This window comes from Nicotiana tabacum, chromosome 5 (genome assembly GCF_000715075.1).
Source record: "Nicotiana tabacum cultivar K326 chromosome 5, ASM71507v2, whole genome shotgun sequence".
NCBI lineage: Eukaryota > Viridiplantae > Streptophyta > Magnoliopsida > Solanales > Solanaceae > Nicotiana > Nicotiana tabacum.
In genome coordinates, this window is record NC_134084.1 from 27,382,929 (window position 1) to 27,399,470 (window position 16,542).

Sequence of the window (16,542 nt, forward strand, 5' to 3'; positions counted from 1 at the left end):
CACGTTACAGGTTATTATAAACAAGAAAACTAGCATTAAATCCTCTATTTGGCCATAATAGTTTGTTTTCTGCAGCCGTGCCGTATATTCAACTATTGGGACCGCGTTTGTTAGGGAACGCTTTACCCTTCCTCCCCACCAAATTGAATTTTTTTATTTGGTTTGCCTTTTTGGTTTTTGGTTTTTGGTTTTGAATTAAAGATTTAAAAATTTAAATTTCTTGGTTTGGTTCATCTTTTAAAAAATAACAATCGCATCCACCAGTCCCAATTTATTTTTTCGTTTTTTTTAGATTTAAACTTCTTTATTTTGACTTTGTATTTGGACATTAAATCTTTAAGCTTTTCAAAATAAATTAATATATTTGAAAAATACGTACAAATTACTATAAGTTACAATAATTAATAATTTAAAATATATAGAAGACATATAAAATATGTAATAAAAAACAACTCGTTTGACTCTCGAAATTCAAATATATAAATTGGGACGGAGGATCTTATTTGCTTTGGCGATGGATGCACTAATGCATCAAGGGAAAGTGCCATGAGACGCGAGGCAGTGTCAACAAGAAGTTGGAGGTTTGGAGACAAGACCTTAGAGTCTAAAGGTTTCAAGTTAAGCAAGATTAAAATAGAGTACTTAGAGTGCAAGTTCAACGGCGAGATGGGGGAGAGGATATAGACGTGAGGCTTGACTCGTAAGTCATCCCCAAGAGAGGTAGTTTCAAGTATCTTGGGTCAATTATCCAAGGGAACGAGGAGATTGACGAGGATGTCACACACCGTTCAGGAGAGAGGTGGATGAAATGAAGGTTAGCATCTGACGACTTGTGTGACAAAAATATGCCACCAAAGCTTAAAGGCCAGTTCTACACGACGGTGGTTAGACCGACTATATTGTATGGGGATGAATGCTGGCTCGTTAAGAAGTCCCATGTCCAGAAGATGAACGTAGCTGAAATGAGGGTGTTGTGATGGATGTACGGGCATACTAGGTTGGATAAGATTAGAAATGAGGATATTCGGGAGAAGGTGAGCGTGGCCCCTATGAAGGATAAGATGCGAGCAGTTATGCTTAGATGGTTCGGGCATGTGAGAAGAAGAAGCTTAGATGCCCTAGTGAGGAGGTGTGAATGGTTGGCTCTGGCGGTTATGAGAAGAGGTAGAGGGCGCCCTAAGAAGTATTGGGGAGAGGTGATCAGGCAGTACATGGCGCGGCTTCAGCTTACCGAGGATATGGCGCTTGATAGGAGGATATGAAGGTCGAGGATTAGGATAGAGGGGTAATAGGCTGTGGTGTATTTTTCTAATCTGTTCCGAATTTATTAAAAGGGCTCGTCTTCTAGCACCTTGTCGTTGTTCTTAGAATGCAGGTATTAGGGTTGTTTTCGTACTATCTTCTGCTCCGGTCTCTTTAGTACCTTATCGTTGTTACTGGTTGTTGCTATTGATATTGCTTTCTTCCATCTATTTTTTCTGGTTAATACATTATTGGTATCATTTTCCTGGCCTTGTTGTTAACATTTTCTTGTTTCTATTCTTCTTCTCGAGCCAAGGATCTTTCGAAAACAGACTCTCTACCTTCCCAGAATAAGATTAAGGTTTGCGTACATATTACCTTCGCCGAACCCTACTTGCGAATTCTACTTAATTGTTGTTATTGGTACTGTTGTAAGTTAGGACGCAGGGAGTAATGTATAGAACTAATAGAAAAGAGGCAGCAAAAAAGAAAAAAAAAATATCCAAGGCATGGTATATTCATGAAGGTGGGCTTTGATTCAACTCTTTTTTTTTTTTTATTCAACTCTCTCTCTCTCTCTTCACACATTTTTTTTTATTTAATTTTAAGTATTATCCAAATTTTCTCCTCAAAAATCAAAAAAAGAAAAAAAGAAAAATAATTATTCCATTTTCCACTAAAGATAGGGAAAAAGGGACTTGGCATAATGTTAAAAGTTGTGTCATAAGAAAGCATAGTTAGAGGAAATTCGGGTAACCTTCTTTGAACTTTGTACTAAACTTCTTCTTGGTCTTCACCTTGTTGTGCATTTAATTCTCTACCAAAATGTCTCCATGAGATACAATTTGAGATCTTTCAGGTAAAAAGTTCACATTTTGAAGTATCAAAATTGCAATTTTTTTGGGTTTTCCAAATGCAATTCTTGTGAATTATAGCTCAAAAATTCTAGTGTTTACTTTTTCTTAGAAAATGTTGAGTTTCTTTTATTACCATTTTAGCTAAGCAGGGAAGATCCGTCGTTGCTGATACCTTCTTCTCGATTCTTTCTTCCATAACCAGAGGTCGGAGAAAGAAGAGATAAAAGGGTCCTATATAGAATATAGTCAGAAATTCATAATAGAATCCGACCACAAGGGCCGAATTGATAAATTTATTTTTCTCCATAAGAAGAGAAAAAATAGCATTTCTGTAGTAAGATTTTTTTGTGAAACCTGTGACTGTTGTTTTACTACATCTATTTTTCAAGAGACAGCAAAAGGGTAAATGAATGTATTAATATAGTACTCGATCTGGTTCATAATAAGTGACCAATTTACTTTTTCGTTTTGGCTCAAAATAAGTGTCCAGTTATATAATCAAGAAAGAATTCAATTTGTTTTTACAAAATAACCCTTATGTACATATCCCTAAAAACATTTCTTACTCCTCACATTAAATGTTTAATTAGTGATAGTTTAGTCATAATAGGTATTTTTGTATAAAATTTAATATTTTCCTAATGGGCGTGCTAAAAATAAATGTGTTACTTATTGTGCACGGGAGGAGTACTATATTATTGTGGTTGTTGTATACACTCATACAGTCAACAAACACGAAAACAAGAGCATTTATTTTATCTAATTAATTAATGGTATAGCTATAAACCTAGCTAAGTCCTAGGGGGAATACTAATATTTATCTAATAATTAATGGTACAGCTATAACTCCTAGTGGAAATAGCTTTAACTTTAATTTTAGCTAATTAGCTAATATGTCATTCTTTAATTATTTTATTTCTTTTATTTGTGTGGTTGATCTTCTCTTTTTGAGCATAGCATTAACCTATGCAATATAATTTCTCAGGTACGCAAATCTTTAATTTACACACAGAAAATGCTCTCCGCTCTGCCTTCTTTTAATTAGTCTTCTTTCTTCTTCTTAGGTCAAGGATAGTCTTCTTTCTTCTTCTTAGGTCAAGGACTAGCTGTCCTAAAGCTTAAATCTAAAGCCCCGTGAAAAGCTAGTTGTTTCAGCTCAAATGAAGGTCAGTCTCTTAAAAAGAAAATAAATGTACTCCTCCTATTTTAGTTTATGCAAGCGTTTTCGCTTTTCGAAAGTTAATTTGATTTTAATCTATAAATTTAAATTGAATTAGATTAACGCGATATTTTAAAGTTAATATTTAGATATTTGAAAATTATATGAAAAATACTATAATTAGTTGCAATATTTCTTATGTCAATATGTTGTATATATTAGTCAAAGTTTGCATAGTTTGAATCTCGAAAAATGATTAAAGTTCACATAAATTATAACGTCGGAGTAGTAGTTAGTAGATTTTTCATCACTACTACTAACTAGTTTTTTCTACCTTAAGAGGTTTAAATAATTATATGTTGAGGTTCATGACTTAAGAGCTGAATATTGTAAAGATAAAAGCAGTGTCCCTATTCTCTTAGTTTTTTTTTTTTTTTTTTTGGGGGGGGGGGGGGGTCTCATTTCTTTAAATTTTGTAGTTTTTTGGGGAACTTACTGATTTTTGTGGCTATGGTTTTGACTGTTTTTCTACAGTATAACACAGAGCTGTGGAGCTGAGAAGAGTTCTGAACAAATACACAGTCCTTTGTTTCGAAAGCCTGCAAAAAAAAGAAGCACTATCTGTAGCTGAACGTGATATATCAAAACGCAAAAAACGCCTTTTTACACAAAACACATAGTATTATTTCCTTTCTCTTTAAATGTGTGTATATTCATTAGTACTTATTATTAAAGCCAAAGTACTGTTGTAATCATGATCAATGCAAAGGACATCCAAAACCCACGTCTATATACAGTCCCCCAACTTACACCCCCTTACACCAGCTCATATTTTTCTCTTTTTCTTCATTTCTAAACCCTAAATCCCAAATCCACACATAAAAAAAAAAACCCTATAGTCCTACTTAATTATTCTCAAGAAACTACTTTTGTGAGGTAGGGTTTTCTTGATTTTGAAAAAAAAATTTGTTTGAGAAAAGGCATGAAAGTTGTAGTATGGAGATTGAGGAGATTCAAACTCAAGACTGTAAATTTCCAAGAATCAGCTACCAAGATGAAGAAGATGATATAGGAGAAGTTAAAAAGAGTAGTTTTGGTGATATTGGTAAACTTTATGGGTGGCCGTCATCAAGAATTGTTAGAGTATCTCGTGCATCAGGAGGGAAAGATAGGCATAGTAAGGTTTGGACTTCTAAAGGGTTAAGAGATAGGCGTGTTCGCCTTTCTGTTAATACAGCTATACAGTTCTATGATTTGCAAGACCGGCTTGGCTGTGATCAGCCGAGTAAGGCTGTGGAGTGGCTTCTGAAAGCAGCCGCTCCTTCTATTGCTGAGCTGCCGCCTCTTGAGGGGTTTCCAGATGCACAGCAGCTCAGTGATGAGAAAAGGTCAAGTGCTGGGGTTGAGCCGGGTTTTGATTCAGCTGATGTTGAAATGGATGATGATGACCCGAATTACCACCAGCAACAGCAACAACAACAACCTTGTAGTAGCAATTCTGAGACCAGCAAAGGTTCTGGATTGTCACTTTCTCGGTCCGAAAGTCGGATCAAGGCAAGGGAACGAGCAAAGGAAAGGGCGGTGGAGAAGGAAAAAGAGAAAGAAAATGAGTCTTCTATTGTTGCTCATCATCACCAAAATATGCACCATAGCTCTTCTTTCACCGAGCTATTGGCAGGCGGTATGAACAACAATAACAACAACAGCAGCAACAATAACAGTAACACCAGTCCTATTCACCAAAACACGGCGAGGCAATGGTCTACTAATCCCTTGGAATACTTTACCTCGGGACTATTAGGCCCATCATCTACTCGTGCAATCGACAACTCTACTGGCTTCTCGGGTCAAGTTTATTTGGGAAATCCTCTACAGCCATTAATAGCGGTGTCTTCGCCAATGTTTAGTATTTCGGGGGACCATCAACCCGAGCTGCAGCATTTCCCCTTTGGCGGTAACAACCTAGCCCCGGTTGTGACCGCCAATGGGGAAAGCAATAGCCACAGCAATACCAGTAACGAGTACAATTTGAACTTCAGCATTTCTAGGGGGACCCTTCAGTCCAATTCTTCTTCTACTTCACCATCTATTTTGCCTCATCACTTCCAGAGGTTTTCTCCTATAGATGGATCACAAAATTTATTTCTTGGAACTACAATGGCAACTGCTGCTGCTGCTCCTAATGCTGCTGCATTATATGATGCTCCTTTACAGCTCTTCTATGGCAATGGCTATGACCATTCAGATCAGAAAGGAAAAGGAAAGAACTAACTTCATTAAAAAGCTAGTGCCTTTACTGCCCCATCTTCATCTAAGGTAAATATATCAGTTCTTGAACTCTATTCACCTTCTAAAAAAAGACTCCATTTTTTTGAATATTTTTTCTTTGAATAAAACTTTAGAATGTGGTCTTGTAACTGGTAAACGAGATTAGAATAATTTCTTATAGAAGTGCGTACGACGAGAGCAAGACCTTAGTGCATAGTTCAGCCCCTTCGGAAAGAGACCTTAGTGCATAGTTCAGTCCCTTCAGAAAGAGAGCTTAGTGCATCAAACTATCCTATTTTTTAATAAAACTTTAGTATCCTGGGGTATTTCCTTCTTATAATAATGTGTTTTAGTACTATGAAATGTCTTTATTAGATTTCTTGGTTTCATAAAAAGTTAGTAAGAAGACTATTGGGAGATGTGTTCTTTGCTTTTAGGGATCGGCTGAGTTGTCTCTTTGTTTGTTGTGTTCAATATGGTTTCCTTCTTGCTTAGCATGTCTGTGACAGGTGTTAATAGCTGGAATGAAGGGAACTTTAACAATGGTGGAGGTATTAGGTTGTAGACTAGAGATGCTGCTTCTTTTTAAAATCCACATTTATTTTTGTCTTGTGTAGTTAGTGTCCCACAAAGATGTCAGTAAACATTTAAACGCCCATAACTAAGCCAACACATGTCAGTTTCAACGGCGCTCATTGTCTTGCTTTGATAAGAGCACTTGTGTTAGGGTTAAGAAAGCTTATGGATTTTGAGTTCTTGTTTAGCTAGGTCAAATAAAACCTAAGACCCTATTAGTCCTATATTTTGTGTTAAAGTGCAGACAAGATTATAATGACCGCCTCAAGAAAAATATTACACTTGGTGTCTCACATAATTAACACAAGTTGTGTGAATATGTCTGGACAAATGGAATTTGTGAACCCAAAATTTCGAATTTTTGGGTCACAGACACTACTCATCAAACAAAAAAATCTTCACATTAACTTGTGTCTGCAACGAGTGATGTGTAGGTTAGATACACTTTATGAGTTCATATTCTATCACTAATAAAATATAATATTTTAAGTGAAAAAGTGTACGAACTTAATATAAATTGAATTTCAAACCATTAGTGACTGGCCTCCAAAAATCTATGGGTTATAAAAAAAACCAACTATAACAACATAGAGACATAACTTAGGTAAGGAAACAGTAGTAGTGATACTGTTGCTACTTAACAGTAAAATTGAAAATTTGACTTGTAAAATTTCCAATTAAACTTTGCTTAAGAATGAGAAGTTCCAATGGTTTCGTTACAACATACAATTGCATGTCTCTTATAAAATATAGAAAGGAAGGAGGGTAGATATATATAGCTAATTATTTACAAAAGAGTCTTAGCTAACTAGGAAAATATTATATTCCCTCCGTTTTAATTTATGTGTCGTAATTTTACTCCTACACGAATTTAAGGAGGGCATCAAACAGGGAATTTTTTTGTGAGATTGATATGTTCCCTTTCAAGACTGTGTCTGCTATTTGTGTATAACTATGGAATTCTGATCAGTTTGCTTGCACCTAGTTACACTAATCCATTGTATACCTACTATCTTCAAACACATATACATATAACTTTTCCATCAAAATTAAGAAAGATGAAAAGAATTCACCTAGTGTCGCCTTTGTTGGGATTCAAATCTTGATTCCCACGATTATTGGTCTATACTCTTCAACTGCTAGGCGACGCCATTGGGTGAAGCATCAGAGTCATGAGAATAATAAATATACTCAGTGAAATTTGTTTATGTTGTATTAGGATTGGCGACGGCCGGGTAACGGGGAATTTAGCTAAGCAGCCTTATAACAACAATAGCAAAGACAATACAAGTTGATAATGATGACAATAACAAATAAAGGAAACAAAATTTTAATGTGGTTTGTGACCTACATTTATAAGCGAAGAGGAACAAATTTACTATACCAACAAGAGTACAAATAATAAGATAAATATTCTAATTAATTCCAAATACCCCAAGAGAATAATCTCACGGAAAACACTCACAAAGAAATTCACACAAGCAAAACAAGAACATGCTCTTTATTACAAATTACATAAGGTGACACTTTTGTAATACTTCTTGCTCTCTATGAATTGGTGTGTTCTCCATACGATGAGAAACACTCTATTTATAGTAAGAGACCCATGACCTCCAAGCTTGCTACATGAGGTTTGATATTATGGAAAAATTATCTAACCACACATTTCAAACTTGGTCCCAAAGTTTAATTACCTGTTAGCCAAGTTTTCTTTTGTGGGAAAATAGGCTTATGCCTAGAGTAGATAGACCCTACTAAAGCCAAAAGAAATGAGCATATTACAAATTTTCATCTTGGCCTAATTTAACTAATATAATAAATTTCTCAAATGAGAATTTACGCGAACTAGCTACATAAAGCACATCCAAATTTGTTAGGATGAAAGTAACTTGCTTAGATTCCGCTTTTATACCAATTCGTTAGGATATAGTCCACAAGGATTTTTACAGAGAGGTGCAGCAAATTTGTTATATTAGTCAAAATTAGACCAAGGTGGACATTTGTAATATAATTATTTCTTTTGCATTTAGTGGAGTCCATTCCACTTAGGCATAAGCCTATTTTTCCAACCAAAGTTTTTTTTTTGACTGACAGATAATTGAATTTAGGGACCAAGTTTGAAATGTGTGGTTAGATAACTTTGCCATGATATTTGCTATAGCATCATCTCTCCTATCGCAAACTTGGAAGTCATGGTTCTCTTGCTATAAATAAAGGAGTTTATCCTCATTTGAAGAACATACTAATTCATAGAGAGCAAGAAGTACTCCATGTTGCTTAAATAGTTAAATTTATTTAGAACATGTGGAGAAAATTGAAGTCCTTGAAATTAATATAACCAATTTTACTTTGTTTCCATGTAAACAATTGATCTTTGAGTAAAATATCCACATTCAATATGTTTACATATTAATAAGTTGCAGAATTTGGTGCAAGCTAGAGTTTAACTAGCTATGCTTACATTGCATGTTTCATACTAACTTGAGTTCTTTCATTTGTGAGTATGCAATCTTTATGTGTATGCGTGTTTGAAGCTACGGGTAAAGGTAGTAAACCGACTCGTAGACCGCCAAAAACACAATGTCGTGTCCTACGTCATCACTCCGCCATCTCCATACTCATCCCGCCAAACTATTGGCTCTGATATAATTATTGGGCTAAAACGGTCCAAAGACACTCTTAATATGGTATGATATTGTCTGCTTTGGGCCAAACCAAAAAAAACTCATACAATTAAGAGTATCCAACTCCTTATAAAAAGATCATTTCTTTCTTCTACTTTCCATGTGGGACTTTGTTCATGCACCCAACATCATTCTTCCATTATAATTTGACAACCCTATGTTTTTATTCTTTTGCAACCTTGAAGATAAAAGAAGATGCACAACATATGAGATGCATGTTAAATTATACTAGGCAAATTTAGTGCACACAGCCTGTTGGACTCACTTTTTGCTTAGTAACTCTAACTAGAGATTTTCTAGTGTTGATTGTTTTCATTAGCCTAGTTTTTCATGTACTGTATCATGGATAACAATTCTATCAAATGGTGACATTATTTGTGTATCATGGTCTGTGTAATAGAGCCGAGGGTCTATCGGAAACAATATTTATATTCCCTCGAAGTAAGAGTAAAGTCTGCGTACATAATACCCTCCCCATATCCCACTTGTGAAATTTTATTGAATTGTTGTTGTTGTTGGTCTGTGTAATAGTAGGCTATATCTAGAGTTGAGGAAACTTTACTCAGACTTGTATGTCAAATATTTACAGGTCAAAGTGGTTACTCATCCAAATTTTATGTGAATTATTGTTCTCATAATTCATATTGGATGAGTAGGCTCGGTTTATATATTTCCTTTACTTTCTCAAAATCATTTTTACTGTTATCTGAAACTATTGCTCCGCACCTGATTGGCTTTTGTTACTCATAATTGATACAGGCAATTGAAGATGGAAGCTACAACTATGTCCCAAAGGGAGCATGTTTTTCTCTTCGACAGGCTTATTATGCTTCTTAAATCCTCATTCTGCATTATTCATTTTGAGTACTATTTTTTTTAATCTTGTATTTAGCTAAGGGTTTATCTGAAACAACCTCTCTATCTTTCCAGGGTAGGGGTAGAGGGAGGGGTAAGGTCTACGTACGCATTACTCTTTCCAGACCCCACTTGTGAGAATACACTAGATCTGTTGTTGTTGTTACCCTGACAGCAGTTGGTGCACAGGTTTGAAACTCCGGGATGTATGCCTACCAATTTGTGTATTTCTTGTGAGACGTAATTGATTGTTGATTGGAGTGCTTTTTTTTTTTTTTTACCTCACCTAATTATGAGTCAGCATTAAATTGTGCATAACATTGCTTCAGAAGGACAACATTTTTAACCTAAGATGCTGGATTTTGCCAACTTGAACTGCCCCGCATTTTTTTGTTCTCTGTTGTAGATGATCTTCAAAATGATAATTTCTAGCTAGCAGCCTCTGGTTGATTTTGAGTTAATTATATTATGCATCTTTATGTGTGTAAAATCTCAAAAAGGCTTTAGTTTAATCTTGATTTTTTATGCTATAAGGGGTCGCTTCGTAGGGTATAAGAATAATACTGAATAAGATGTATTAGTAATGTTGAGATTAGTTATATGTTGGAGATGAAAATGGCAACAATGGAGTCTTAATGGAGAAGGTTCTCAAAGTCTCTAAGGAAAGGGATTAGGTTAGTTCTTGTCTGAAGAAAGATATGTCTGAACGATACAACATAATATGGGTTTGGAAAATTGGGCTCCAGCCATTTCATTTCTGTTATGGGCCTTTTTCGTCTTGGACCTCTTTTGTCTTGGGCCAATGAGAAAGCTGTAGAGAGAAGTCTTTCAGATTTAGGTTGTAAATATTGTTTTGTTAATTTGTACTTATCCTTTAGTTTGTTATAGCTTAGCTAATAAATTAGGGACACGTAGCATAAGTGGTTATTTTGAAGATTCCATTCTTGTTGTATATAAACAACGTTCTCTACAGCACTATTTTCATTTATTCAATATAGAAAAAAAAAATTTCTTAATCTATCCTCTTCCTATTCTGTCATGGTATCAGAGCAGTGCTAATCTGCTTCAAGCCATGTTTCTTTTATTATTCAAATTCATCTTCTTTTCTCATTCACAATGGGAACAAATTCACAAACCACTGATACACTCATCTCCTCTCCCCCTATTCCAGCAGCTTTTGTATCTGCTGGTTCTAGTGGTATTGGTTTAGTTGATTCAGCTCATCCCTACTACCTCCATCCTTCAGACTACCCAGGAATGAACCTGGTCTCCTCAGTGTTTGATGGCAGAGGTTATGGTGGGTGGAGGAGAGCTGTAGTCATAGCCTTATCCGCTAAGAACAAGCTAGGATTCATTGATGAAACCCTAGTTGTTCCAGATGCAGATTCTGGCCTTCAAAGAGCTTGGGCAAGATGCAACGACATGGTCCTTTCTTGGCTCCTCAATCACTTTCCAAAGAAATTGCTGAGAGTGTCTTGTACTCACAGAGTGCAAAAGATCTGTAGCATGACCTGGAAGATAGGTTTGGTCAGGCAAGTGGAGCAAAGTTGTTTCAACTACAAAAAGAATTAAGTGATATGGTGCAAGGTAACTCGAGTGTTTCAACCTATTTTACTAAGATGAAAGGATTATGGGATGAGCTAGATGCACTCAATACCTTTTCTGATTGTGTGTGTGAGTGTGATTGTGGGGCTAAGGCAAAGAGTATCAAGGCTCATCAAGATGAGAGACTTTTGCAATTCCTTATGGGTTTGAATGAAATCTTTGTAGGAGTTAGGAGCAACATATTGTTGTCATCTCCTTTACCTTCCATTGGGCGGGCATACTCTTTGGTCATACAAGATGAAAAACAAAGAGAAATTCATGTTGTACCTGCCTATTCAGGGGAGTCTGGTTCCTTCATGGTAACAAACCAAGCATCTGGGAAGGAATATGGTGATTCCAAAGGACAGAAGGGGTCCTATGATGTAAAGAAGAGTTCAGGAATTTGTGCTTACTGCAAGAAGCCAGGACATAACATTGATATGTGCTATAAGGTCCATGGTTTTCCTGCAGATTTCAAATTCACAAAGCCAAGGAAATTTCAGGGACCAGTCCAGGCAAACAATGCTCTAATCTCAAATGAAGAAGGAGAACAGGGATTTGGAATCTCAGAAGGAAAATCACTTACCCAGGAGAATGTAACTCAGCTTCTTCAACAGTTGAAGATGGGACAACAAGCAGGCAATACTTCTGATGGTACTGAAAGGGCAAACTAGGCTGGTATACCCAAATTCTTTAAGTCACCTACATGTTTCTTTCAATTCAACAGTCATTCATGGATACTAGATAGTGATGCTTCAGAACATATGTCTTATAACAAGAACTTTTTTTCTAATCTCAAGCCTTTAATCAAGCCTAGAATAGTCAATCTTCCTAATTCTCAGAAAGTTTTAGTTACTCATTATGGATCGGTAGCTCTTTTCTCTAATCTAGTAATACACAATGTGTTATATATACCTTCTTTTAAGTACAATCTACTATCTGTGCACAAATTATGTAAGCAACTTAGTAATCCACTTTTTTTTACTTCTAGTTCTTGTTTTTTGCAGGGCCCTTCTCTGAAGAGCCCTCTGGAGATTGGTAAGGAGAGAAGTGGTCTCCACATTCTTCAATCAAGGCCAACAGCTGCCATTTCCAAGAGTTTTTTACTTTCCAATAGTAGTTTTGTATCTAGAAAGAGTTTCACTGACAAACAATTTGTTCCAGTTTTACTTTCTTGTTTCAGTTCTTCAGATCCCTATGTAAAAGAAAAATTGTGGCACTATAGACTGGGTCACATTCCATTGAGTAATATGAGAAATATATCTACTATTCCTGTTTCTTCTTGTTCAAAGTTTTCTGTGCCTTGTGTCGTTTGTCCAATGGCTAGACAGTCCAAACTCCCTTTTCCCACTAGTTCTATTTCCACAAAGAAAGTTTTTGAGCTAATTCACATAGACACATGGGGGCCCTATAGCAACCAAACTTATGATGGTTACAAATACTTTCTTACAATTGTTGATGACTACAGTAGAGGAACATGGACTTATCTACTAAGTACAAAATCAAATGCATTTCCAGTTCTTAAGTCATTTTTGGCTGGCAGAAAGACAGTTCAATACCAAGGTCAAGACAATAAGGTCAGACAATGCTTTTGAATTAGGGAGTGGGAGTCTGCAGTCTAATTTTTTTTCTTCACAGGGAATAGTGCATCAGACTACTTGTGTAGCTTCTCCACAACAAAGTGGGGTTGTGGAAAGGAAACATAAGCATCTTTTAGAGACATCTCGAGCCACGCTCTTCCAATCAAAATTTCCTATTTCTTATTGGGGGGATTGTGTTCTAACTGCTACATACTTGATCAATAGGTTTCCTTCCAAGGTCCTTTCTTACAAAACACCCTATGAGGTTCTTTTCAAATCCAAACCTAGTTACTCTAATTTGAGGTATTTTGGGTGTGTATGTTTTGTTTCTACTCTCTCAAATCATAGAACAATGTTCCAACCAAGGGTTATACCTTGTGTTTTCTTGGGTTATCCATATGGAAAGAAGGGGTACAAGGTTCTCAATCTTAGCACTCTAAAGCCCTTTGTTTCTAGGGATGTTATTTTTCATGAAGAATTCTTCCCTTTTTCCTCCATCACATCCAAGGGATCAACTGACTCTTTTTTACCTACTGCACCAATGTCCAGTTCTCCTACCTTCTCCCCTGATTTACCACAACCTGCTACTAAACATTTAGAACTGTCTAATAAAGATCCTCCTGTGCAAAACATTCCTGATTTTCCACCTTCCAGTCCTACACCATCTTCTTCTTCTATCTTTCACTCTCATATTCCTACTGCTTCACCTTCAGCTACTGAACCCATGTTGGACAGTCTTATTAGAAAATCCTCAAGGCCATACAACCCTCCCCCTTACCTCAAGGACTACATTTGCAATGTTATTCAATTGACTGATGTAAGTGGTTCTTGTTTCCTATCACCTGTAACACCTTCTAGTTTTCCTTTCAATAACCTATCTACATCCAACCAACATCTCCTAAATTCCCTATCCTCTATCCAAGAACCAACCAGATATACCCAAGCATCCCATCACCCAGGATGGTAGGAAGCAATGGAAAGAGAGATACAGGCACTTAAGCTCAATCACACCTGGGAGGTCATGAAATTACCTCCTGGTAGAAAGGCATTACCGTGCAAGTGGGTGTATAAAGTGAAGCATAACTTTGATGGCAATGTGGAAAGGCTCAAAGCTAGACTTGTAGTTAGAAGGGATATCAAAAAGAAGGGATAGACTTCAATGAAACATTTTCCCCAATGGTAAAAATGACCACCATCAAATGTATTCTAGCTACAGCAGTTAAGAAAGGTTGGGGAATTTTTCAGTTAGATATGAATAATGCATTTCTGCATGGGGATTTAAATGAAGAGGTGTACATGAAGTTTCCAATTGGGTTCACTCCTTCTTCTCCTACACATGTTTACAAGTTAAAGAAGTCACTTTATGGGCTTCGTCAAGCATCCCGGCAGTGGTATGCTAAATTAATAGCAGCTCTTAATTTTAAAGGTTTCTCCCATTCTCTCAATGATTATTCCCTATTCTTTAAAAGGTCTGACTCCTCTATCTCTATAGTGTCCGTCTATGTCGATGATATACTCTTGACAGGAAATAATTTAGAGGAGCTACATGCTTTGAAAGTTTTTCTACATCAGGAATTCAAAATAAAGGATTTAGGGAACTTACATTATTTTCTTGGAATGGAGGTACTGCGTGAATCTGAGGGACTAATTCTGACTCAGCGGAAATTCACTCTTGATTTGTTGTTGGAATTTGATTGTCTTCACAAGCCATCCGTTTCTTGTCCACTTGATCCCACTATCAAATTGTTGGCCAAAACTAGTGCTCCTATCAAAGACCCGACCTTGTATCGCCATTTGTTGGGAAAGTTGAACTATTTAACTCATACAAGGCCGGACCTTTCCTTCACTATGCAGCATCTAAGCCAATATATGCAGGATCCACGAGTTTCTCACATGCAAGCAGCCTTTCGTGTCCTTCGATATTTATCAAAGGATTATGGTCTTGGTTTATTCATGACTTCTTCCCCTTCGTATTAGTTGCTGGCTTTCTGTGACTCCGATTGGGGCATATGCCCAAAATCGCGCAAATCTGTCAGTGGGTTCTACATTTTGCTGGGATCTTCTCCTATTTCCTGGAAATCCAAGAAGCAGACCTCAATTTCTCTCAGCTCTGCAGAAGCTGAGTATCGATCCATGCAGCGTGTAGCCGCAGAGCTTACCTGGTTAGTCAGGCTCTTTGATGATTTGTCTATTCCAATATCCCTTCCGGTCCCTCTTCACTCTGACAGCCAAGCCGCGATTCACATAGCTAAAAACCCCGTCTTTCATGAAAGAACGAAGTATGTAGAGCTTGAATGTCATTTTTATCGTCAGCAGTTCATGGCAGGTTTGATTTCACTATCATTTGTTTGCTCCTCTTCTCAGCTCGCCGATTTGTTCACAAAGCCTCTTACTGGCCGTTTTCATCACCGATTATTAGGCAAGTTGGGAGTAATTTCATCCCTCTCCAACTTGAGAAGGGGTATTGGAGATGAAAATGGCAACAATGGAGTCTTAATGGAGAAGGTTCTCAAAGTCTCTAAGAAAAGGGATTAGGTTAGTTCTTGTCTGAAGAAAGATATGTCTGAACGATACAACATAATATGGGTTTGGAAAATTGGGCTCCAGCCATTTCATTTCTATGTTGGGCCTTTTTCGTCTTGGACCTCTTTTGTCTTGGGCCAATGAGAAAGCTGTAGAGAGAAGTCTTTTAAATTTAGGTTGTAAATATTATTTTGCTTATTTGTACTTATCCTTTAGTTTGTTATAGCTTAGCTAATAAATTAGGGACACGTAGCATAAGTGGTTATTTTGAAGATTCCATTCTTGTTGTATATAAACATCGTTCTGTACAGCACTATTTTCATTCATTCAATACAGAAAAGAGAATTTTCTCAATCTATCCTCTTCTTATTCTGTCATTATACTGGGATTATTTTTTATCCATTATTTAGTTTGGTGTAGGGGTGTTCATGGTTCGGTTTGGATCGGTTTTTCCCTAAAAAGTAACCAAACCAAGTAAGTCGGTTTTTCAAATATTAGAACCAAACCAAACTAATTAAGTCAGTTTTTCTTCGATTCGGTTTATGTCGGGTTTACTCAGTTTTTCAATTTTTTCGGTTATTTGTCGATTTTTTCTTAAATATAAGACATACACTTCCAAACACATATTCTGGCGACCACATTTTCAACGTAAAATTATCAAATTAATTGCCCTTTGAGAAATCTAATATTTACCAAGATATATTGATAATAATTTAATCAAATAGTAATGAATAATTTAAGGACTCAATTAAAAATATATTATTTTTAACACGAAATGAATTCTTACACTTAACAAAAGAAAACTACCAACCAAACTAGAATGTAAAGGTAAAGAACTATACTAAAAGTGCAAACTATTAACATTTACCATAAATTTTTTGAAACTTTGTATAAAAATATACATTTATATAAATGTAATAATAAATTTGAAATAGCTAATCCTATAGTCGGTTTGGTTCGGTTTTTTTTCGGATTAGCTAATCCTATAGTCGGTTTGGTTCGATTTTTTTTTATTAAAACTACAACCAAACTAAATTTGATCGATTTTTAAAATTCAAAACCAAAACCAAACCAAACCAAAAAGTATCGGTTTTTTGGTCGGTTTGGTTTGGTTCGATTTTTCGGATTTTTATGAACACCCGTAGTTTTGTGTATTAAAGACTTTGAAAGGGCTGAGTTGTCTTTACACATGCTTATTCATTTTAAAAATTATG

The 16,542-nt window shown here is 36.1% G+C and overlaps 1 protein-coding gene across 1 annotated transcript; it reads left to right on the forward strand.

Moving 5' to 3' along the window:
- Nucleotides 1–3,103: 3,103 nt before the first annotated feature.
- LOC107777006 (transcription factor TCP2-like) lies at nucleotides 3,104–9,923 on the forward strand. The gene is made up of 3 exons (XM_016596969.2): nucleotides 3,104–3,265; nucleotides 3,793–5,574; nucleotides 9,546–9,923. Exon 2 carries the CDS (start codon nucleotides 4,255–4,257, stop codon nucleotides 5,527–5,529), a length of 1,275 nt encoding a protein of 424 aa, XP_016452455.1. The 5' UTR covers nucleotides 3,104–3,265; nucleotides 3,793–4,254; the 3' UTR covers nucleotides 5,530–5,574; nucleotides 9,546–9,923.
- Nucleotides 9,924–16,542: the final 6,619 nt, after the last annotated feature.